Here is a 23,415-nt window from a genome sequence, read left to right on the forward strand (position 1 = left end):
TGCTTAACAGTTTAACCGCAAACTCTTTCCCTAGTTGGAGTGGGCAAAGCAATATTCAGCATGTGTAGTCAAATTTTATTCATTGAATTGAATTGATCAACCATGGTGACAACTTCTCTCTCTGTCTGCAATCTAAGCAAAAATCAAGGTCCCTTGTAAAACTGAAATTGTGGACCTGTACCTATTCTTTCTCCTTTAAGATCATCCTGTAAAATGACTTTCCTACCTGGTTCATATGAAATAGGATCCTTCTCAAAACATGAACTTGTTTCTGTAAACACTAATCTTATATTTCTCGCATTTTTAATTTCAGGCTGTGTTAGGGAAATAGCAATATTTTTACAGCTATACCACAATCTTAGCAAGTTAATAACATGTCTTAAAAACATCTTTGAATCTCTGCTGCAGTGAAACATCAGGTTGATCACCAAGCTTCCATCTGTGCAATTTATCAAATTAGATTTAAAACCAGAATTCTAAAATTAAATCTAACCCCAAAATTTAGCAGGTACAAACTGAATTTGTTACAACACAGCAGGCTTTGTTTAAAAAAGCAATGACCTTCACCTGTAAGCTTGGTGATGAAGTTTCCAAAGATGGAACATGCTGTACAACTCCTTTGATAATTGCTCTGGGTAAACTATCCACTCAAGTCCTTGAATATCTTACATAACTCCACCTGATAACCAACCGCCCAAGTGTTAAATACCCACTCAAGTTGATATTTCTTTTCCCTCACCACCCTACTATTGATGACTCATGTCATTATCTTCAAGGTATCACTGAAGATGTTGCAGTAAGCACACTGGACTTTGGCCTCCCCTTTACCTTCCAGCCAAGACTCCTAAGCATCTCTGCACAACCATGAAATAGAACTAATTATGTGCTGCAAAATGTACTAACAGTATCGTATCGAGACCTTGCATTCAAATACATTGAACTGCATAAAATAGTACTTACCAGTGAGATGCTCAGTGAACATTAGGGTTTTGTACATTCGAGTGCAAGTGAATTTTTAATAGCTTGATAATTACTGCCAAACAATCTTTAACGCTGAAAATTAACTTAAAAACGTGGTGTCTCATTTCTTCAGATTTTGTTGCCGATTTTAGAATTAAAAAACTCACCTCTAATTCCATTTTTCCTTCCCTCTCTATTTCACTTTCTGTACATGATCTAGAATTGAATTAAATATTTAATTGACACTTCCTGGTTCATATTCTCAGTGAGGAATCTTCAATCTCATTAGTTAAGGAGACACCATTGTTTGCCTTGCTCACTCAGGTCCCCTGTAAAAGGATTCCAAGTTGTCTTGGTATTAATAACTATGTCAGAGTGCAAAAGTTTACAAAGTCTGTAAGTGCAATTAACGGTGTGTACCATTTATTTGCTGCTAATTGCCAAATCCAGGCCAAGGCACATTTGGAGAGGGACCATTGAACTTTATCCTGCAAAGAAGCACTGGCCACATTCACTGACTCAAGCCTACTCAGGATGCCTAAATCATTGGTAACAGTCATCAATTCCACCTGGTATGGTTTCCAAGCTATCCCTGACCATGTTAAAGCTCATCAATACAAAAGCAGTGTCAAGGTTTACATTGGTTAGATACTTTAATCACTTTTTCTGAAGTGGAACACAGCAGTCTTGTGATTCAACTGGAGAATATGTCAAGAGTCACATTTTCTGAAGTGAGGTGAGCCATCAGAACAACACAACAAAAATTGAAGTCAGATCATTTAGTTGCTTGGTAGTGCATCAATAGCTACAGCAATAACCAATTTAAGAAATCAGTCGAGCTTGTATCATGGCTCATTTACACTTGCTCGAAGCAACATACATCCATATGCAGAGATGCACTCTTGGCAAACAAAAGGAATATGTTCAAGTCTTATGCCTTTTTTGAATTACCCAGGAGCTTGGGAAGCCTACAATTCCCCATTGCTTTCTCCATGGCAACAATTTGGCCAGAGTTGACTTGACAACTAATCATTCCCCTTTTCTCTTGTAGCATAAACTGCTGTGATCGTTTGAAATTTGGCATTCTTGCATTTGTCTTGATGAGTGAAAGACAACATTTTCAGCAATATTCAAGATCTGTACTAGCCAAGCAACTGTCAGTCTTAGTCAGACATGACCTACCCTTCACTATTCCATACTGACTCTTTATTCAGCTCATACAAGTTCAAGTGTCAGTTGTTCTGTACCTATTAAATTCTAGTAAGATGCCCACAACAGAAACTGATAGCTTTGCAGTCTCATTGTTTCTCCCTCCTTCCTTAAATTGAGTGATATTTCCGAAGTGTCAAAACTTAATTGATAAAGGGAGCATGTACAACCTTTCCTACCTATGTTATCCTTTTCTTTGCACGAAATTGAATAGCAGCAGATTTCTCTATCCTGGATAGCAGCCAAATTCCTACAACAGAAAAAGCAATTCAAAATATAAAATCAAATTCATTCCCAGGAAAAATTACAAATATTCTGTTAGTATGAATAATGTATAATCAAAAGAATGGAACACACCAGCAGCGACCATAAATATTTTAGCCAGTTACTGCCATAAGAATTCACTTTACCATAGCCCCCAAATAACCAAAGCAAAATGCAATGTAATGCTATAAAGATTTTTAAAAATGCTGTGAAAGATAACCAAATTCAAAGTAAAATATGTATTCTTCCAACAGCCAACTCTGCTGTATACCTTTTGTTAGATACTCAGTAATGTCCACCATTATGCACAAGTGGTCAGATAAGCAATTCTGATGTACTCTGATCTCTTATTAGCATTCCATGACATTGATCAACTTAGGCATCAGTGCTGTTGTGCCTATGATAATAGATCAACTACCTAATCTTCAAGGGAATTAGAAGCCCATCAAACTGATTTAGATCCCATGGATGCCCAGAAATACGTGTTTTCAGCAGCAGCGCTAGAATGGCCTACAGATGTTGTGTCAGGCTGTCAGTGTGAATACTTAGTTTGAAAAAGCTAGGTAAAAATACACCACAGCATTGTTGTGGCCAAGTGTCAAAGGTACCACTTCCAGAAAAGTAGGATTAAGACCAGTATGTCCGTGTCTTATTTCTGTTGGGTCCAAATCCCCTGCAAAACCAGTATCACAATCCAGGTGGCACAAACCCAATGCTGAATAGATATCTTACAGGATCTATTTAAAAGGAATTGCACTTTACCACAGCTCTCCAAAAACCTAAGCAAAATGTAAAATGCAAGGTAGCCATGATTTGAGGTAATGTACTTCAGTCAAAAGCTGTAACCTACCAAGACCAAATATGACTTAGGGATGTGTTAACTGGCATCTTTAAATAAAACATTCCAAGGTCCCTTATTCCAGGACAACCCCAAAATTTCCAGATCCACAGGAAATTAGCTTCTCTACAAGGTTGGTTCCAGATCAATTGGTCAGAAGTTAGGTTTCAGAAAATGTTTTCCTCAAATGAGTTGGTATGGTAAGTGCCTCAGGGTTGTGAACCAATTAGTGCGATCGCTTGCACTTGATGTTAAAGTGCAAACATGGCTCTCATCTCCCAGTCCTGCTCTCTTCCCCCAGTATCAGTTCTCATGCCTAGACAAAGCCTCAAGATTGAAATCGGTTGTCTTTGAAACTTACACAGTTTAGAAATGAGCAATATTTGGAAGCAATGTTCCCTCTAAGCTTCGCGACCAACCAAAACCTCCAGGCTGCACATAAGTTAGTGTACTTGCACCCATGCAAAAAATTTAAGAGCCACACACTCAAAGAAATCAGCCTTGAACTCAAAACAAGAATTGAGAGAATATGGTATTTGAACACTACATAACTCCAATTTGAAGCATTTCTTACCCCACACTTTTTAAAGGTGTGACAAAAATGCAAGTTGCTATGTTATTCATGATCCTATTGGTGCGATTGAGACAAGGTGTTTTGATACCCTTAGAAGCATTTTAATCAGCTATACTAAAAAAAACAGTAAAATATATTCAAACAAAGCAAATGTTGTTAAAGTTCAATGTCAGATTTAAATTTCTCAATACCATTAATACTATCACTAAGGCAAGAACTAACGGAGAAAAAAGAGTGCAGTTATCTACAACAATGACTTACATTTTTTCAATGAGCTGTTTTTCATCCAGAGCATTTGGAAGATCTCTCTTATTTCCAAGAACTAGGACCTGAAAAGATCACAAAATCTACTGTTACAACTAATATTGTGACAGAGGATACATGTTCATCTTTCAAAGGATTATTTCATTGAAGAAGCAATTTGTTCTTAGAGGAAGGTCTTTTGAACATTGTGAAAAATCACATCTAAATTTCTTGCACAATAACATTTCTTGAAATGACAATGGGCCAGTTATCTTTTTCCACCTGTTTAGAAAACAGCAAGTCTCAATAGCACAGACAGGATAAAGAAGAACAGGATTCCTCACTTTATAAATGCGCAAAAATGTTATTTTTATATTAAAGACAAAATTCAAACATCATGCATTAATTCAAAGCTCTTGAGCATCAAGTGTTAATATTCAAAGTTGCTTACATCTGTGTGAAGAGCAGCTATGCCGGGGGCTTTCCCCAGCTAACAGAAGTTGCACCTGTTCAGCATTATTAGATACCATTCTTGCATCAGGGTTTCAGTATATTTTACAGGACTTCTCTTGATTCAGAGGACAAAGGATGCACAAAAAAGCGTGGAATCACTCCTAATGTGATTGCCCAATTAACTAGCATCCATAACATACACGGCTGTCAGCGCTTTCTGTACTTAAATCATCCTCTGAATATCCCCAAGATACCCATATGACATTTCCACTTCTGACGCCAACTTACCCATGTGATCTATAAGAAAAGGTGCTGAATTAATACAAGTTTGCAGTGAAGCATAATTGAATTACATGCATTAGACACTGGACTGACACCAAGACTAACTGATTGTAACCAGCTCTCAGTCCACAACCATTATAATTATAATTATAAACATCACCAGTCAGCCAACACAATCTGAGTTCCTGATAGGAAGCCTGCCAGAGATATCATTGGGACAAAGCACTCCCACCTACAACCACTGTACATTGCCACAAAATACTCAAACCTATGTTCACATGCCAGCAACATTTTGGCAGCTAGCAATGGCTTTTAGAACAGGCCATTAGTGAGCTGCACTGGCAGGACAGGTGGACCCAGTCACCCATATCTCTCAAATGCACAGGACAAAATATCTGGAAGTTAGCATTCTAGAAAAACACTTTCTTTCCTAACCTTGGAGCTTTAAAAAAAACTGGCATTGCTTATCCCACAAATCGGTAGAATATGCAATTTAAAAATGACACATCCACTGAAGGACACACAACATTCACTTGTGACCTTGCTAATTTATCAAGGGTGTCAGTTCTCATGAGAAGCCTTGGGTTCAAATTAATCTAGCATAAGCTTGCAGAGGATGTAGATAAATCTGTTAATTATTGGGCAGAATGCTGTGGATCCAGATATCATCAAACTCTTGAAGGCAATACAGGGATTAAAGTTGCCAAATAGTGTGTTTGGAATCCAGCATATAAATTTACTGTTATGATCCTGCTAGGAACCATTAACATTTAAGAACAATCCGAGCACCTAGTAATTAACTGACAGAATTATGCCATAAGATTTGATGTTTTTAAACAAAAACAAACTGTTTAATTCTTTGATATACTAAAAGTAAGCAGTATTAACTTAACACTATAGTTTATAATTACTTATTCTATGAACTCAGTTCTACTTTTTACATCCCCTCATCACCCAGAGTTCCCTTATCTTCAAAATCTTGAAGGTTCATTCACTTTTCATGTGACCAACCCAAAGGCATGCCATAGCTCTCTGGAATTTACTTTAATTCTCCTTAGTGTTCTAGCTATTCCTCGAGATACAAATTTCATGGGGATCCTTCCATTAGCCCTCAGCTAAGCAATTTTCCAATTTTTCTTTACAGACCTCAAGACTGTGGACACCTCAACTCCTCGTCTTGGCTTTGAACATACATAGACTGCTTTTTCCTCAGTCTGCTCTCAGATTCTTACAGCTCTTTCAAACTAACTGTTTAAGCTAACTGCTTTCTGCCACAGTTCTGAGAACCACTCTAGCTTCAAACTAGGCAAATCTTCTGGCTGCTTTTTCGTTCACGAAATCCAAACTGAGCTTGAGCCCTCACCTGCACTCTGGGCAGCGAACGATGAAGTTAGTCTTTTCTCTGCTTAAGGACAGGCCTGACTAACATTCATTTCCTTTAGCCCTCCCCACTGAGTTGCAGCCTTCAGAGGACCAAATTTACCAGTTTGGTCGGCTCCCAAAATGAACTGCTTGCTTCTACCAGCAAAAAATAGATAAATTAAACAAAAGAACTTTCTAACCAACGCTCCAACTGGAATCACCATCTCTATGGCAATGTGGCATGCTTCGGCATATCCTCAAACTGAAAACAAATTATCCTACTTTCAACACAACTGTAACCCATAGGAATAATTTATATTTCTAATTGATGTAACTGCTCTCTCTCCAGACTTTGATTCCATTTCAAGCTTACACATGGATCACTGTACAATTTTTTCACCATCCTTGCAAGACAAACACAAGCTACCTTTTAAGGGTAATAAATGCAGGCTTGCTCTTGTTGCATTTACATCAGTTAATTGGACCAGTTTCTCAACCAGGTACCCCCATTCTCCTACAGTTAAAACTTTAATTCTAAAACTAAAAGTTATATTCTAAAACAAATTATGAACTAGATATTTGCAACAGTCCATTCTCTTGTTGTTTCTGATCAACTGAACAGTCAAGGATCTCTTAAAAGTAGCCAGGTGTTACCATTTGGTACAAAAGAAAGAGTTTGTATTTATAAGGCACCTTTTACTGCAGGATTCCACAAGTTTTGCCTTACAAGAAGCAACTAGACTAGAAGTTTGACCCAGTGATGAGGTACTGGTGACATCTACTAGTGTTGGGACAGTGTTTTCAGAGGAACTGAGTTAGTTTTGAAAGTGTGATTTCTTTCGTGCCTTTTCTTTTAACAAACTTTGCCTCTAATAACTAATAACAGAAATTAACTGGTTATTTCTGTTTATGGGACCTTGTTGTTTTCTGCATTTATCCACAAAGTAATTTACACTGCTATGAAATGTTTTGAGAAATCCCAAAGTAAAAGGTGACCTATAGTTTCTTCTTGTTCCAAAAGGCAACATATGGATGAGTAGGAATTGGCTCCATTGAGACAAACTTTTAATGTCTAAAACAGGAAATTATGTTAAAACACACTACATAAATACAAATTTTACCTTACTGGAGCCCTAAACAGTGACCCTTAGGGGTCTGCACATTCTCCATCTAAAGTGCTTCAAGTGGTCAAGCGGCAGCTGTGAAGCTGAGTCTGTTGCTCTCACTGTCTCACATTAACCATGAAACTCTTGAGCTTGCATTGTACAATTGAAGTAGATTTGAACTAAAATAACTGCAGACAGGTGTCAGATCACTAGTGTTTAACAGAACTGAAATGCAGCTGTGCTCACAGCAGATCATGGAGTTCCTGAAATCAGTAAAATTAAGACTCCCTCCAGCAGTGCCCAACACAATCAGCCACTGCAATAACACTGTTTGAATTGGAACTCTTACTAAAAACCTGAGACACTGCCCCCTCTGGTGTCCCATAGTGTACTGTAACCATTTACAATTAAATGTGAGGCTTGAGCAGTTCATTCAAACATCAGCATCTTCCACATACTTGACTAAGCCACAGCTTGAGTTATCATGGTCAAAGTTTTACAAATCACTACAGAAACTGCCAGTGTACTAATACCAGTTTACAAAGAACTGCAGCACCATGAAAGTCAATCCTAAACACTACAACTAGTTTTAGATTTTCTCATCAAGGTGACTCTCAGGCTATGATTCTGAAGATGCTGGCAGTTATCAACTAAGCCCATATGCAAGCTTCGGAAGGATCGCAGGCAATAAAACATACTTGTTACGAGTATGACTCAGTGGAAACATTCTCAACTGAGTCAGAAGATTCTGAGCTCAAGTCCCGCTCCAAGGAATGGAGTATATAAATCCAGGCTGGCATTTCAATGCAATACTGAGAGAGCACTGCACAAAGGTGCACTCTTTCAGTGAAATGTTAAACTGAGACCCCACCTGTCAAGTCTAAAAGTGAAAATGTCCTTTTTGTTTAAATTATGCGAGAATATAAACTAAATTGACAGACCAGTGCAGTACTACATTATCAGAGGGTTAGCTTTTTGGGAAAACAACATGTGAAAGCCATGCCTGAAATCTCAAATTAACAAAAGATCCCATGGCACAATTCAAGATGGAGGGTTCTCCTGGGTTGTAGCCAATGGTTATCCGTCAAAAACCAAAACAGTACCTGGTGATCGCTCGCATTCCTATTTCTGTGTGCAACTTGGGTGCCACATTTGTCTACCTGAAAGCAACTATACTGCAAAAAAGTAATGTAAAGCACTTTTCATAAGTCTGGACATCATGCGAGACATTGTACACTTAAGTTGCTGATCAAATCAAACTGCCTGCCTAGCACTAAAATTTTCTTTTGAAACCATCATAAAAATTACAATGACTTTGGGCAAAATGGCAATATATACATTTGTTCTTTGCTCCATGGACTAGGATCTCGATCTTTGCTTGTAAAACATCTAGGTTTCAGAGTGTCAACCCCCTCGACCAACTCCCAATAACCGAACGCTTTAAGTGTAAAAATCATTACAATGCTGAACCTGTGACTGCCCCCACCTCATCCAGACAAATTAGAATGACTATACCACAAGATTGGGTGGCAATTTCAAATCAACTTTTCACAAGATCGAAAGTGACATATAGCAGGCGTGTTATTTTATAAAACTGGAGAGAATCAACAATACTAGATTGAAGGACCTCACTTAATTGGAATTTTAAACCAAGGGGGAAATTCCAGCCTATATTTAACTAAAGAGAAAAATTCTCTCATGAAGTTTCAAGAATCACAGCTTCAAAGGAATATCAACCTGCATTTATGTTAAAGTGAAGGTGAATAATTATCTCATATTTAGCTTGTTATAAGCACAGTTTTGATAGGTCAAATTATACTTCGCTTCCTGAGCAGATTTTAAAATGTGATATGCCTTTTCCTCCCATGGTACAGATTTATATTTAAATATAAAGCAGTAATCAAAGTTTAGAGTAAAAAGTGCAAACTACAGAAATTGGGCAGAATACAATCTATACTTTATGAAAGCAGTGTTATAATTACTCACAGGGATTCCTTGCAGCTGTGGTTTATCTAACAGATTGTGAAGTTCATTTCTAGAAGCCTCTATTTTGTCACGGTCTGCAGCATCCACCATGTACCTTTAAAAAGGAAGACATTGTAATATCACTGCTAATGCTACGCAAAAGTAATCTCAACTTTGGTTAAATCATGCACAATTCAATGTACAACCCATTTTCATATTTCTATAACTCTGCAATCTGACACTAGTAGGTCCATGGGAATGATGTATTCATATTAGAACTTTGCCCAAAAAACGCTAAAATCTTGCTTGAGATTCCAACTGAGGATCAATCCCTCAATCAACATCACAAGGAATGATTATCTAGTCATTATCACTTTGTTAGTCACATTCATCAATGTTAGCAGAATACGGAAGTTAGTCTGCGATGCTGGCGTAACCAAAGCAGAAACAAACTGCTGTGGAAACCACTAAGTAGCAGGGCAGTTTCCAAACTACCTGTGGTTTTAAACCTTTGTTTCAGTGGCTGCAGGTGGTGATCTGTTTAGGATACTTTTGCCCACTGCAACATTTACAAGTCCTATATGGATAATTGGAAATCCAGATGTGGCTAACTGCTTTTCCAAATAGGAATTTAAAATGAATGATAGTTGTTGGCTATGTGATCTCGATGCTCAATTGCACAGCACATGCATTTATATTCTGGTGCAATGACCTTTCTTCAGAACTGGAAAATGTTAGAGGTGCAATAGGTTTTAAGCAAGGACAGAGCCCTGAAAAGAGGAAAGAACAAAAAAAGCAAAAGTCTGTAGTAGGGTGGAAGCCAGGAGAAAATGAACTGGAAAAGGGATGATTGTGCAAGGCAAAAAGAAACAGCAATAGAATAAGAAACAAAAGATGGGTTCGGGGAAATCGAAATGGAAAAGCAGAGTCAAAAGCTGCTGCCTAAAACAAACAGGGCACAGATAACCTGACATTGCTGAACTGAAAAGTCAAACCCCTGGAAGGCTGTAAAGCAACTAAATCAAAAGATAAGGAACTATTCCGAGCTTACACTGGGCTCCAATGGAATACTGCAGGTGGCTGAGGACAGAGGTGTCAGAGTGAGTAGGGTGGAGAAAAAAATGACAGGTGACTGGAAGCTCAGGGTCTCACTTGCAGACTTAATAGAGGTGTCCCACAAAGCAATCACAATTTGCATTTCCCCAGTGTAGACTGCATCATGAGCAATGAATACAATATACTAAATTGAAAGTACAGGTAAATCGCTGTTTCACCTGGAAGGCATATTTAGGACTCTTGACTGTGGGACGAGAAGAGATAAAAGGACAGATGTTGTATCTCCTGTGCTTGCACTGGAAGGTGCAGCGAGAAGGCGATGGAGTGTTGAGGGTGATCAAGGAGTGGACCAACGTGTTTTTGGAGGGTGGGTGGGGGGAGGCAGAATGCTGCAAGTGGGGGGGGAATAAGTTTGGTGGTGACATCACACTGGAGGTGGCAGACACACAAACGTCGACAGGGAAGTCCTATTTGTGGATCATGGGAAGAAGGTAGAATTGGACTGTGTGAGATTGGGGTCTAAGAGGTTTGAGGCCTTGGCAGGAAGATCTCCAGAAAAGGTGGTGAGTGACAGTCTTGAATACAATAGCATGATGTTCAGTGGTGGGGTCATGGTCCAGAGGCACATAGGTGGTGTCAGGGGTGCTGTTTATCCATTGCTAGGTGGAGGTCCATTCGTCAGATAGTGCTACCCTTATCAGTAGGTTTAATAGCAATGTTAAGATTGGGCCCAACAGAACATCTTTTGCCCCGTGTCATCTTCCCTTGTTACTTAATCTCTCCTACCTTCCACCCTATCACAGGCCTCCCCCTTTTGTTCTTCCCTTCCTGCCTCTGTACTTGTTTAAAACCTGTTACATGTCTTAACTTATGTCAGTTCTGATGGAAGGTCATCAACTGAAACATTAACACTTGACAGATGCTGCCCAAACTGTTAAGTACTGCCAGCATTGTGTTTTTACTTTACATTTTCAGCATCTGCAGTGTTTTGCTTTACTTCATGCATGTTTGCAAGTAAAATATTATAGGTAAAAAAGCAACATGCAAGCGTTTTTTTTGATCGAGTACTTTAGGTCCTTGAATACTGAGTGGTGCTAGATGTGTGTGATATAAATATACACGTGTGAAGTTAACTTATTCACACTGCAAAGTGCTTTCTACTAAAATTAATGCATGCGATTTAAATGATGTCACCATAGCCAAACCTGATTTAGGACAAAAGAGAAAACCCACTTTGGCTGGACTATATGAGCGTGGTGGATTTTTGAACATGTAAACTCGGAACATCTACAACTGTCCTTTGAAAACCACTTCTCCAATGGGAGAAGTGAGACCCTCAGTGAGACCCTGAGCTTCCAGACACCTGTCATTTTTTTTCTCCACCCTACTCTCACTCTGACACCTCTGTCCTCAGCCACCTGCAGTATTCCACTGGAGCCCAGTGACCATTTAGAACTAGTAGCACTAAAATTTATTATGCTATTGAAGTCAAACGCAGAACCAATTTTGCAACAAGCCCTTAAAGCTTCAATTTTCACCCAAAGCTTGAACACGAATGGAAACAATTGGCATGTGTTCTCTCATTCCACATTTGATAACAGTTCCGTGAGGTGCCTTGGGATGTCTTGCGAAGTTAACACTATATACTTGCTGTTGGCAACATAAAGCTCTTATGAAAATCAAAAGGAATATAAATGTTTGATGAGTTATGGAACCCAGAAGTATTGTTGGCAGTGAACCTATATCAAAAAGCCTCCGGCTCAATCCCTGAACTTTGCAATGAGCCAATCTCAGTTAGCCATTGTCCAAGTTCACCATTAGAGCAATCATTTGGCCTAGGAAATGGTAGGCCATTGACACTTAACTCATCCCATAACACATCACTGCTTTAAGATTAAGGAGACAATAGGGAATAAACTGGTGGAGAAAAAAAAACATCTCCTTCTCATCAAGTATTTCATTTATCCTTTCTATTTAAAATTGTTTTAAAATTTATTTTCAAAGAATACTGTAGTATAGATAGCTACCAAATCGTATTCAATCAATTTAGTGTTAAGTTTGGATACTGGAAGAAAATTTGGGTAAATGGGCAAGTTTATATATTGGTTTTCCATGATTGGCATTCTACCACCCTCCCCCCCACATTGAGAACATGCTCTTAAGTTGTTGTAAATTTAGTCAAAATTCAAGACGGCAACTTCACAAGTGGTGTCCGCTGCTTGAGCAAATTGCTCCAATACATTTCCCCAATTAAAGACAAAGGTCAAGTCCTGAAAAGGGGAAGATCTCGTATTACTAACTAAAAGGATGCAAGGTGTCAACCATGGCATGACTTAATTTTTCAAGCTGTACCCACTGAAGAATTCACGGCCTGTAAAACTGGATACAAGTTGTAGGAAATAACCAAATTATATGACATCATCAACCCTATACACAAGGTACTGCCAGCTTAATAAAATTATTAGGTAACTTGTGTTCTAGATTCTGCCCATTATGGAAGCCAGCTTTTTTAAAAAAATATTACTTTCAGGGCCAGTTTTCTTGCAAAAGTTTTCTAGGATCAACTGAATGTTCACCATACACACATCTGAATCACAAAGCTACATCATTAGCAAATGCAAATGAGGTAAGTTGTAATGACCTTGAGTTATTATTCAGCCTTTCTCCTCCAAAGTACTTAGGACAGCATCGATAGTAATGAAAAGTACAGGAGACAGGGGATCACCCTGTTTAACTCCCTTTCAAGCCAGAATAGGTTGAGTTTTGCCCTTGTCAGTCTTATAGTAGAAACTTCTGCTTACACAATCTCAATAAAGTTGATAAATTTGTCACAAAGACCTGGACACCGCAGGCTTTTGTGGATTAATTTGTACCCTACAGAATCTAAAGCTTTAGCAACAGCCAAACTGAGTTGAGACTACCCAAACTTTTTCCCTCAGGCCTGTTCAGCTTGTGCAGCAGACTAAAAAGGAAAAATGTTTTTAAGCAGTTGGACTAGATTTAAAAACAATTCTGTATGTCAAATAAAGATAGAAAATGCTGGAACTATTTCAGCAGGCCATACAGCACCTGTGGAGTGAGAAACAGAGTTAATGTTTCAGGTCACTGATTTGTTAACGGTGATACTCCAGTGCATCGGGAATATCAAGCACTCTGTGGTGCACAGAAGGAAAGGTCAGGGCTCCCTGTTGAAACTGCATCACAATTGGTGAGCGAGATCATCACATTTAACCATGGGCATCAGAATTTCATAGAAGACTATGGTTTCCCAGGAGACTGTGCAACAGTCTTTTCTTGTGGTGGGGAAAGTATGTGTGATAAGGTACTTGAGGAAACTGTCTCTTCATTAAAAAGTCAATGTGCTCAATTTCTTGCACCTGTTCAGTTTCCTGACAGGTGGTCAATGAAGGCGCCATCACAATTCAAAATTTATGCAACTGCTCTTTGCAGCAATTATCAGGCATAAACTGCGAGATATACTTACACAACAGCATTGACCCCTCTGCAATAGCGTTCCCACATACTTCGAAATCTTGGCTGCCCACCAATGTCCCAGATCTTTAAGAAAAATAAAATGCCAATTATATATAGCAACATGTGAGTATTCCCATGCACAACTGTGATTTAACACATTGTCAAGCAGATTTCAATCTTTTATAATGTAGGCATTATCAAGTTATGAACTTATTCTACCAGCAGGCAGAAACATCCTGCCTCACAGGTTCTCATACACACACAAACTGAACTAGAGAGAATGTCATAATGAAAAAGAAACAGGGAAAAAGTTTCACCACTTTTGTTCTTCAGAGGACCCCTCTTGTTCTTCTCATTTGCTGAGACATAGACTACCATGTTATTAGTATAGCATGTGTTATTACTTTTCCCAGCCCTCCCCTCCTTTATTAGCCTCTTCCTATTTCTGCACTTTTCCCATTATTTCCTCTCTCACTTATCTTACCCCTCTGCTTGTTTCCATCCTTCCTTGCCTTCTTCCCGAAGCATGGAGGCACAAGACAACAGATGAAGACAACAGACAGAAAAGAAGGGAGCAGACCACCAACTCAGGCAACCTTCCCGTGAATCGTAGTCTGAAACACTGGGGAGGTCAGTAAGCAGACAGAAGCTCCAACAGGCAGGGTCCTGCACAATTTAAAGGGTAAGGAGGATAAACAGACACTGGGTTGATCCTGGAAGTTCTTCTGTTCAAGGAAGTCACAATGGCCCCAGGGATTAAAACTGGCTTGCTAGACATATTTACTACAAATGTTAACAAGTTGCTGGCAATGGATAGCGTGTAACCCAAGTCCAAGATATTCAACAAATCCACAGAGTCATTATATTGTTTGATGGGGAGGGAAGGTGGAAAGAATTGTCAGAGCCAGATTTATGCACATTTCTTACATACTTTGTGCAATATTTTCCTTAGGAACTTTTCTTTAAGTGACATTTTTGACACTATGCTAAATTAGTCAGAAAAACAGAAAATGGAAATACACTGCAATTCAGGTCAGAAGCCAGGATATTCACTGATGCTTGGGGTTCAGACAATGAATCAGTCCGTGCCATATGCATCAAGGCCTGGACATCATTTAGGCTTGGTTGCTAAGTTGCAAGTAACATTTACACCATACAAATGCCAGACAATGACCATCTTCAATAAGAGTCTAATTACTTTCTCTTGACATTCACTGGCATTCCATCAATCACCCATCAACATCCTGGGGCTCACAAACTAAACTAGACCAGACAAATACTGTGGTCAGTTTAAGAGGCTGAACATTCTGCAACAAGTGACTCAGCCCCTGACTTCAAAGCCATTCCACCAATGCATAAGTCAGAATTATGGTGGAATACTCTCCACTTACCTGAATGAGGTCAGCTCCAACAACACTCAAATGTAATCAAGAATAATAATCGGAGGGGAAAAAAAATCAATGGGCACTTGAAAAAGTTTGAATTAATTAAGGAGAGGCAGCAAGCATTTGTAAAGGATCATCTTTGACTAAACTAATTGAATTTTTTGATGAACAGAAAGGGGCTGATAATGGGAAAAACAATGGATGTTGTCTTTCTGGGTTTTAAGAAAATATTTGACAAAATGCCACATAAAAGGCTGCATTACAAAATTGATGCTCAAGGAATAGGAATTAGTGTCAGCTTGGATAAAGGACAAAAAACAATGAGTCATGGTAAATGATTGTTTTTCCAGGCTGGAGGTGTTCCTCAATGTTCAGTGCCTGAAACACTATTTTTTTGATTTATATAAATTGGAATAAAGCAAAATTTTAACATTCGCCAATGATACCAAACTTGAAGGTGTGGCACGCAATGAGGATGATACCAATTCACCACAATAGGAGGCTGAAAGGTTAGCAGAATGAGAAGACAAGTGACAGGTGGAATTTAATACAAAGAAGCGTGATGTGATGCATCTTGGCAGAAGTGATAGGGAGAAGCAACACAGAATTAATAGTACAGCTCTAAAGGGCGTGTAGGAACAGGGGAGTGAGGGGGGGGGAACACCTTGGGGTCCAAGTGCACAGATTCAAGAAGATGCCAGGTCAGAGTTAGCAAAGATACGTGATCTTGGGCTTCATAAATAAAGGTAGAATACAAAAGTAGGAAAGTTATACTGAACCTTCATAAAGCTCTAATTTGGCCACAACTAGAGTTTTGCTTCTGGTCCATACTTTAGGAAGAATGTGAAGGTCCTTGAAAGGGTGCAGAGAAATTTACCAGGATAGTTACAAGAATATTAGCTGTGAGTTTAGCCAGGAGAAGCTAAGTTTGTTCTACTCAGAGCAAAGGAGATTGAAGGGGGTTTGATCGAGACATACAGGATTATGACAGGTTTAGAGAAGGTGGTCAAAGAAAAGCCATTCCCATTAGCTGATGGTAGAAGGGCCAGGGAACATAGATTTAAGGTTTTGGGAAAGAGGTGCAGGGGAATATGAGAAAGAACTTTAATGCAGTAAATGGTAATGAACTGGAGCTTTCTGCCCATGAGGGTGATGGAAGCAGACATGGTGAAAATTGGATGGACGCTTGAAGGAAATAAACTTGTAGGACGAGGGGAACACAGTAGGGAAACAGAACTGACTGGATTGTTTTATAGAGAGCAAGTATGGACTTGATGGGCCAAATAGCCACCAACTTTCAAAATCTTGCAACTCGCCAACAGAACGGTGCTACGGACATATCTGTATACAGACTACAATGGTTCAAGAAAGCAGCTCACCACCTCAAGGGAAAATGAGGAGGATTAAATGATCGGTTTGGCAGAACCACCTACATATTTCTTGAATGAAATGATAAGGTTTCAGATCAGCAATCTTCCCCCAGAACTGGAAAATGTTACAGATGTAAACAATTTTAAGCACGTAGAGGCAAGGAAAAGAAGAAGAGGAAATGGACTCGATTGGGTGGAAGTCAGGAGAGATTAAACAACAAAATGGGGGCCAAGATGGGGCAAGAAACAAAAGATAGGTCTTAAGGTGCAAATGACAACAGCAGAACCATCACCAGTGACTGCGAACCAGAAAAAAAAAGTGGTTGTCGTCTAATTCAGTATTGAGTCTGGAAGATTGTAAATAGCCCAAACACAATAAGAGATGCTGTTTCTCAAGCCTCATTGAAACTGTGTCAGAAGCCAAGGGCAGAGAGTTCAGAGTAGCAATAGAGCAGAAAATTAAAATGACAAGCAACTGGAAGTTTAGGACCACGCCCAGGGTTACAGACTGAAAGGAAGTGTTCAGCAAAGCAATCATCCAATCTACATTTGATTTCCTCAAAGTAGAGGAAACCATATCAGTGAGCAGCAAATATAGTATAATGAATTGAAAGTACAAGTACAATGCTATTTCATTTGCAAGGGGTGTTTGGGACCCAGGATGGTGGGAAAGGAGGAGCTAAAAGAGGAGCAGAAAGGATAGAAGTTGTACTTCCTGAGCTTGGACGAGAAGCTGTGAAAAGATAAAACGAGTGTTGGGTGATTGAAGAGTGAACCAGGGCATCCAGGAAGGAAGAGTCCCATCTGAATGCTGAAAGGGGAGAGGGGAAGACGTGCTTGGTAGTGACATCATACTGGATGTGGAAATGGAGAAGAATGTTCTGTTGAATGTGGAAATTGGTGGTTTGCTCAGTTTATTCAAGTTTAGTTCAGTGCAGAGGTCGGCAATTGTCATGATAAATCACATATTTGCGAGGAGCTATGTTCCCTGAAAGATGTGTAGCCTCACAGCAACCCTTGGCAGTCCACCTGCCAAGTTGGTCTCATGTTACTGCATGTGCAAGGCTGAGCACTTAAATAAATCATCTGTCCCCTCCCCCTCAAAAAAGAGGGAACATTAGCCAGGACCAAACATGACCAATATTAAACACTCCTGCTTTTCCATATCTATCCTTGGATCTAAGTTAAATGTCAAAGAGGAGAGGAATAATCAAGTCAATTTAGGCTGCAGACAGGGTATTTACTTGCAAACATTAAGATACCAGGAACTTAATTTGTAAGGTGTTGACACTTTAAAGCAGTTAATTGCTGGGAAGATCCTAGCAAACTGGAAGTCTCTTGTCAAAAAGGGTGGCAAGATATAGCAACAAGAGACTCATGAGCCTTCCAGCATTCTCAAGCAAAATAATGAAGTCAAAAGTGAACAATTACTTGTAAACACCAATTGGACTGAAGCAGGTCAAGAAGGTGGCTCACCACCATTTTCTCAAGAGCAATTAGGGATAGGCAACAATGCTGGCCTAGCCAGCAACGCCCACATTCTGCAAAAGAAAAATAATTCGGAAGAATAAGTCCTGCCTAAATTTTGGAGGAGCTGACACCCTGAGTAGAGGGTGGAAAATCCTATGATAAAAGCAAACTACTGTCGATGCTGGAAATCTGAAATAAAAACAGAAAATGTTGGAATAACTCAGGTCTGGCAGCATCTGTGGAGAGACAGACACAGAGTTAATGTTTCGAGTCTGTATGACCCTTCAGAAGGAGGATCTTCTGAAAAAGGGTCATACAGCCTTGAAACGTTATCTCTCTCCACGGAAAATCCAATGAACTGGGTTAACATGACTTAATAACTACTTCACGTAACAGGAACAATGTTCTCTTAATTTAGTTGTGTGGGGTCAGTTTAGTCAGTCATGCGTTATTTATCATGGAATGAGGCCTGTATGGTGCCTTCCAGACTGGTGCACAGTCATGCACCCACATAGCGAAAAATTGAACAGGAATTCAAGTTAAAAACTGGAAATCGTTGGAGATTAGTGGAAGAATTGGCTTAAGAGTATGTTAGTGGAGTCACAATTTACTAAAAGACCCAACTCCCTGCCCTTTCCCCAAACCTTCAAATATCTTAAATTTTCCTTTTAAAAATTACGGATTATGCTTCCATTACAGTGTTAAGGAACACAAAACACAGCAAGAACACTAGAACAGAAACAGGCCTTTGTGCCTTGAGCTTGTTCCACCATTCAATTAGATCATGACTGATGTGTATCTTAATCCCATCTATCCATCTTGGTTGTATCCCTTAATATTCCTTACCTAGCAATAATCTAACAATTTTCAGTTTTAAAATTTTCAACTGATCATGCCTACATTCTAACAGTGACCATACTTCAAAAAGTATTTCATTGGCTATAAAGTGATTTGGGATATCCTAAGATCTTCAAAGGGAACATATAAATACAAGCTATATCTTCTTCAACAAGAGAGTGGAGGAGTTGCAGATCTCCAGTGTGCTTTCATGAAGAGGTGCTTCCTGATTTCACTCAAACAGCTTCTCTCTAGTTTTAAGGTTATGCCCCCTTGTTCTGGAACTTCCCCAGAGGAAAGAGTTTCTCTCCACCTACCCTATCAAATCCTTTAATCTTACACACCTCAGTTAGATCACCCTTTAACCTATATTAAAGTGAATACAAGCCTCATCAATGTAACGAGTCCTCAATTTAACCCTTTTAGACCCAGTATTATTCCAGTGACTGCACTGCACCCCATAATGGCCAATATATCCATCCTGAACTGCATCCCCCAGTACTGAAAGTTGGACACAAGGTGGGGTCCAAACAGGGCTTTATTCAGCTGCAACTTCCACTTCTTTGTAGTCCAACTCACTTGAGTTAAAGACTAGCATGCCATTTGCCCTCAATTTTTTTGGAACATGCCCACCAGATTTTAGTTGTTTCTCTACTTGGACCCATTGAACTCTCCGCTCAACCAAGAATATGTCATAACCTTTTGCATAACAATTCAAATCTCTCCTTTTGTTCTGTTGGTGACCAAGTTAAGTTAATCCACTAGTTAAATGACTAAGCAAGCAGTGAAAATGATTTTTCCCCTGTTTAAACTCAGTTTTGAACACCTCTATTCAATCTACAAACCTTCTCTGTTCTAGTTTCTGTAGTTACGGGAAATTAAAACTTCACATCCAAGTTCCACCTTAGTAAATTGCTTCTGTGTTCTTTTTATAGTCATGGCATTCTTTCTAAAAACTGGGCGTCAAAACTAAGCACAATTCAAACACAGAATGAATGATTTTATAGCGTTAGGATTGACTCTTGGCTTTTGCATTTGATGTAGTAATTTGTAAAAAAAAAAATCGGCTTTAATAATCTGCCCTCCCAGTTTTAAAGACTTGCATAACTGAACCTAAAAGTCTTTTACTTTTAAAGGTTTACAATAAAAGCTCTGACTTGAGACATTAACCTTCACTCTCCATGTGCACTACCTGGCCTGCTGTTTTCCAACATTTGTGTTCCCTTCCTTATTTTTCCTCCCCAAAAGTGTTGCAAACAATACTGTTTGTCATTTACATTAACATGGATAATGAAGCTAAACAAGAATTGGTCAAGTTTGCAGTTACCACCAAACCAGTTGAATTTAAGATCGGCAGCCCAGGAACTTCAAAATGACTTGGACAAAAATATAAACTGGGATCAGTGATGGCAGATTAATAAAAGTGTTATACTTAGGGGAAAAAAAGGAGTGGCAGAGGTACTCCAATTAACAGGTTTATGGCACATACACAAATGTTTTGTAATTTCCAATCAAAGAAAATGTTTAAACAAACCGTTTGACCCCATACTAATTGAGGCTGGCTTGCAATTTCATATTTTCAGAGCTAATATCAAGGTACTGGCCATGTTCCAACAGGCACAAATTAGTTCCCCATCTTTTCTGAAGATAGGACTATCCAGAAAGGAATCTATGAGACCAAATATCTGTAGAAAGTCTTCATTTACCTTTGCGCATTGTGATAGTGTAACCACAATGTAAACGCTATCAATCTAAAGAAGAAATTCTTTGGATTAACCTCATACCCTCTGTACAGGGTTACAAATGTGCAGAATCATTATCAATTGAGTCACAAATAATTACACATTTAAAAATCAATTTGCACTGTAACTTAACAGTTGAATTTATATAGCACTGTGCTGTGATGTCTCAAAGCACTTCAAATAATGAATTCCTTTAGAACTAGTGGGTTGTATAGGCAAACAATGTTGAATACTCAAATGACTGTCCCCAAGCATAAAATGTTGATAAATCAGATTAAAGAACAGCATAACTATGCATTATTGCACAGTTTCATTACATACCTTTATTGTTACATTGCCTTTGGTGACCTTTCTCATATTGAAGCCAACAGTTGGAATCATATCTTCGCTGAACTGACCACACTAGAAGTTAAAGGAAGAAATTAAAATTCATTCCATATTAATAAAAATGCAATTACAGACATTTCATACCTTCTATACCCTCACCTCTAAACAATTAACATGAGAAAGAATGATCATATCCTCAGGATGTTCCAAAGACTTCCACAGCCAGAGGTACTGAAGGTTATAAATTGAGTAGTCAGTTTGCACACAGCAAGTTCACACTAATGGCTTTGAAATAAACAACCAGATGATCTGTTTATAAGATTAGTTGAGAACAAGATTTGGGTCAGGACATCCAGAGAATGGCCCTGCTCAACAAACACTTCATGAGGTCTTTCAAGCCAACTTTGTGCAGGCAGGCTGTTTAATGTGTCATTTGAAAGAAAATACCTCCAACAGTGCAGCTCTCCCTTGGTGCAGCAAAGTATCACCCGGATTTTGTCCTTGAGAATGCAGAGTCAGTTTGAAAATCGAACCACCTGACAGATGAGTGTGCTTCCAGTGACTCAAGGCTGACAATTCATTAGGAGATATGCTAAATGTTATATTTTTAACAACCTCCAGACTGGCCATTCAAGTCTAATTTCTTCCTGTGTAAATGGCTTCATGGGTATTGCTAGCAGAGGGCAACCTTATAAGTACTGCAGCTGCTCACTAACAAAGAGAAATGAAAATCCAAAACAGCCATATCCACCAAGGCAAAAGCATCTCCTGGTGTTCTCAATGAATCCACCATCCAGATAAGTGCTTGCATGGCTCACAGGAAAAGATGAAATAACTTTCAATGTTTCAGGTAGGTTGCATGAAAGAACATTGCACAAACTAGTCAATCTAGTTTTAATATACCATTCTTACAGTTGCCATAACTGCACTGAGCTAAATTTAACTTGAGTACTGCTATGGGAACCTGTGTCCTATCTATGCCTGCCCTTCTGTGGGAAATGTGGAGCATCCTTACTTCCAGTCCTACTTGGTCTTCTCCCTCACCCATTTTTCTAGTATATTGATGACTACCACTGCCGTTTCCTGTGCTCGACCAGACCTTGAAAATGAAAGCAACTTTGCTTCTAATTTGACCCTGTGTTTCTAATATGTCTTCCTCCTTCCTCAACTGAGGATTCCCTATTTTGTTTGATAGGGTCCTCAACGACGCCTATTCCATTTCCCACAATTCTGCGTTCACCCTTTTCACTCTCTCCCAGAATCAAATTGTTTACTTGTTTTCACTGTGCACTGCAGAATGAATTTTCCTCCATTATTTGCACCATTTCCAGCACAATGCCAAACAACTTGCCCTCTCTTCAGCATTCCAAAGGAATGGTTTCCTCCTCATCGCTCTGGTCTACTCCTCTAGTCATGCCCAACATCCCTTCCCATGCAAGAGGAGGTGGTGCAAGCCCTCTCCCTTTAACATCTCCCTTCTCATTATACAGGGCTCCAAACACTGCCCAGGTGAAACAGCGATTCACTTGTAACTTTCAGTTTAACACACCATATTCATTGCTCAACAATACAATTTCTGCAATGCTGGGGAGACAAATTTCAGATTAGGTAATCATTTTGTGGATCACCTAGCTTTAGTCCACAATCGTGACCGTACTCCCAATCTCCTGTCATTTTAATTCTCTACACCACTCCACTCCGACAATGGCCAATGTCCTCAGCCTCTTACACTGTTTCAATGATGCAGGATGTAAGCTTGAAGAACAGCACCTCATCTTTCATTGAGGCATTTTAGTCTTCCAGAAACTTTGAGTTGAACAATTTCAGATACTATCAGATGGTGGATGTTGATTCTTAAATTCTCATTCACACCTCAAGACCTATCTTTGTTTCTTTACTTGTTCCACCTTCTTTTGTCTTGCACAATTATCCTGTCATTACCCTCTTCTGCCATCTACCCCATCTGGCAAAGGGTCATCAACCTGAAACATCAACCGTTTTCCTCTCCACAGACCCTGCCTGATCTAAATATTTCCAGCAATTAGCTTTAGAAATATTGTTTTAGTGATAAGCTGGCATGACCAGCACTGCCATTTCTATTTCAGTTCAATGAAGCAGGCTTATAGGAAGCATTGCTCCCAATAGGATGCCATCAACCAGAGATAAAACCAAAAAAACTGCGGATGCTGGAAATCCAAAACAAAAACAGAAACAAAAACAAAACAACCAGAAGCTGTTTTCAAGGGTCATTTGGGCCAAATTTTGATGGCACAATGGCTATGTCACCATGTACCCCAACAGCTCTATAGCAAATGGTGGGAAAAATTCAATCCTGTAAGAATGCTGGCTAAAAATGCCATTAAATATGAGGAAAGGTGCAATGAGTTACACATTTTTAATGTACTTGCCAAAATTCTGAAAGAGCCCATGTCCTCACTAACCTCTGCAATAAAATAATGAACACTTTCAGAGTCACCAAAGAGGAACAGCACAAGCTG

At 39.2% G+C, this 23,415-nt stretch overlaps 1 protein-coding gene across 2 annotated transcripts in view; it reads right to left on the reverse strand.

The window, feature by feature from the left end:
* The window catches only part of arl8ba (ADP-ribosylation factor-like 8Ba), a 47,678-nt gene that overhangs the window by 1,522 nt on the left and 22,741 nt on the right, over positions 1–23,415 (reverse strand). The window contains exons 2-6 of one of the 2 annotated variants that reach the window (XM_041192677.1): positions 20,912–20,992; positions 13,797–13,870; positions 9,278–9,371; positions 4,107–4,174; positions 2,340–2,419 (exon numbers count right to left, since the gene is read on the reverse strand). In XM_041192677.1, the coding sequence (XP_041048611.1) occupies positions 2,340–2,419; positions 4,107–4,174; positions 9,278–9,371; positions 13,797–13,870; positions 20,912–20,992 (397 nt within the window). The remainder of the gene's footprint in view (positions 1–2,339; positions 2,420–4,106; positions 4,175–9,277; positions 9,372–13,796; positions 13,871–20,911; positions 20,993–23,415) is intronic. The other variant, XM_041192678.1, reaches the window with a different exon arrangement.

The sequence above is a fragment of the Carcharodon carcharias genome, chromosome 7, assembly GCF_017639515.1.
Source record: "Carcharodon carcharias isolate sCarCar2 chromosome 7, sCarCar2.pri, whole genome shotgun sequence".
Taxonomy (NCBI): Eukaryota; Metazoa; Chordata; class Chondrichthyes; order Lamniformes; family Lamnidae; genus Carcharodon; species Carcharodon carcharias.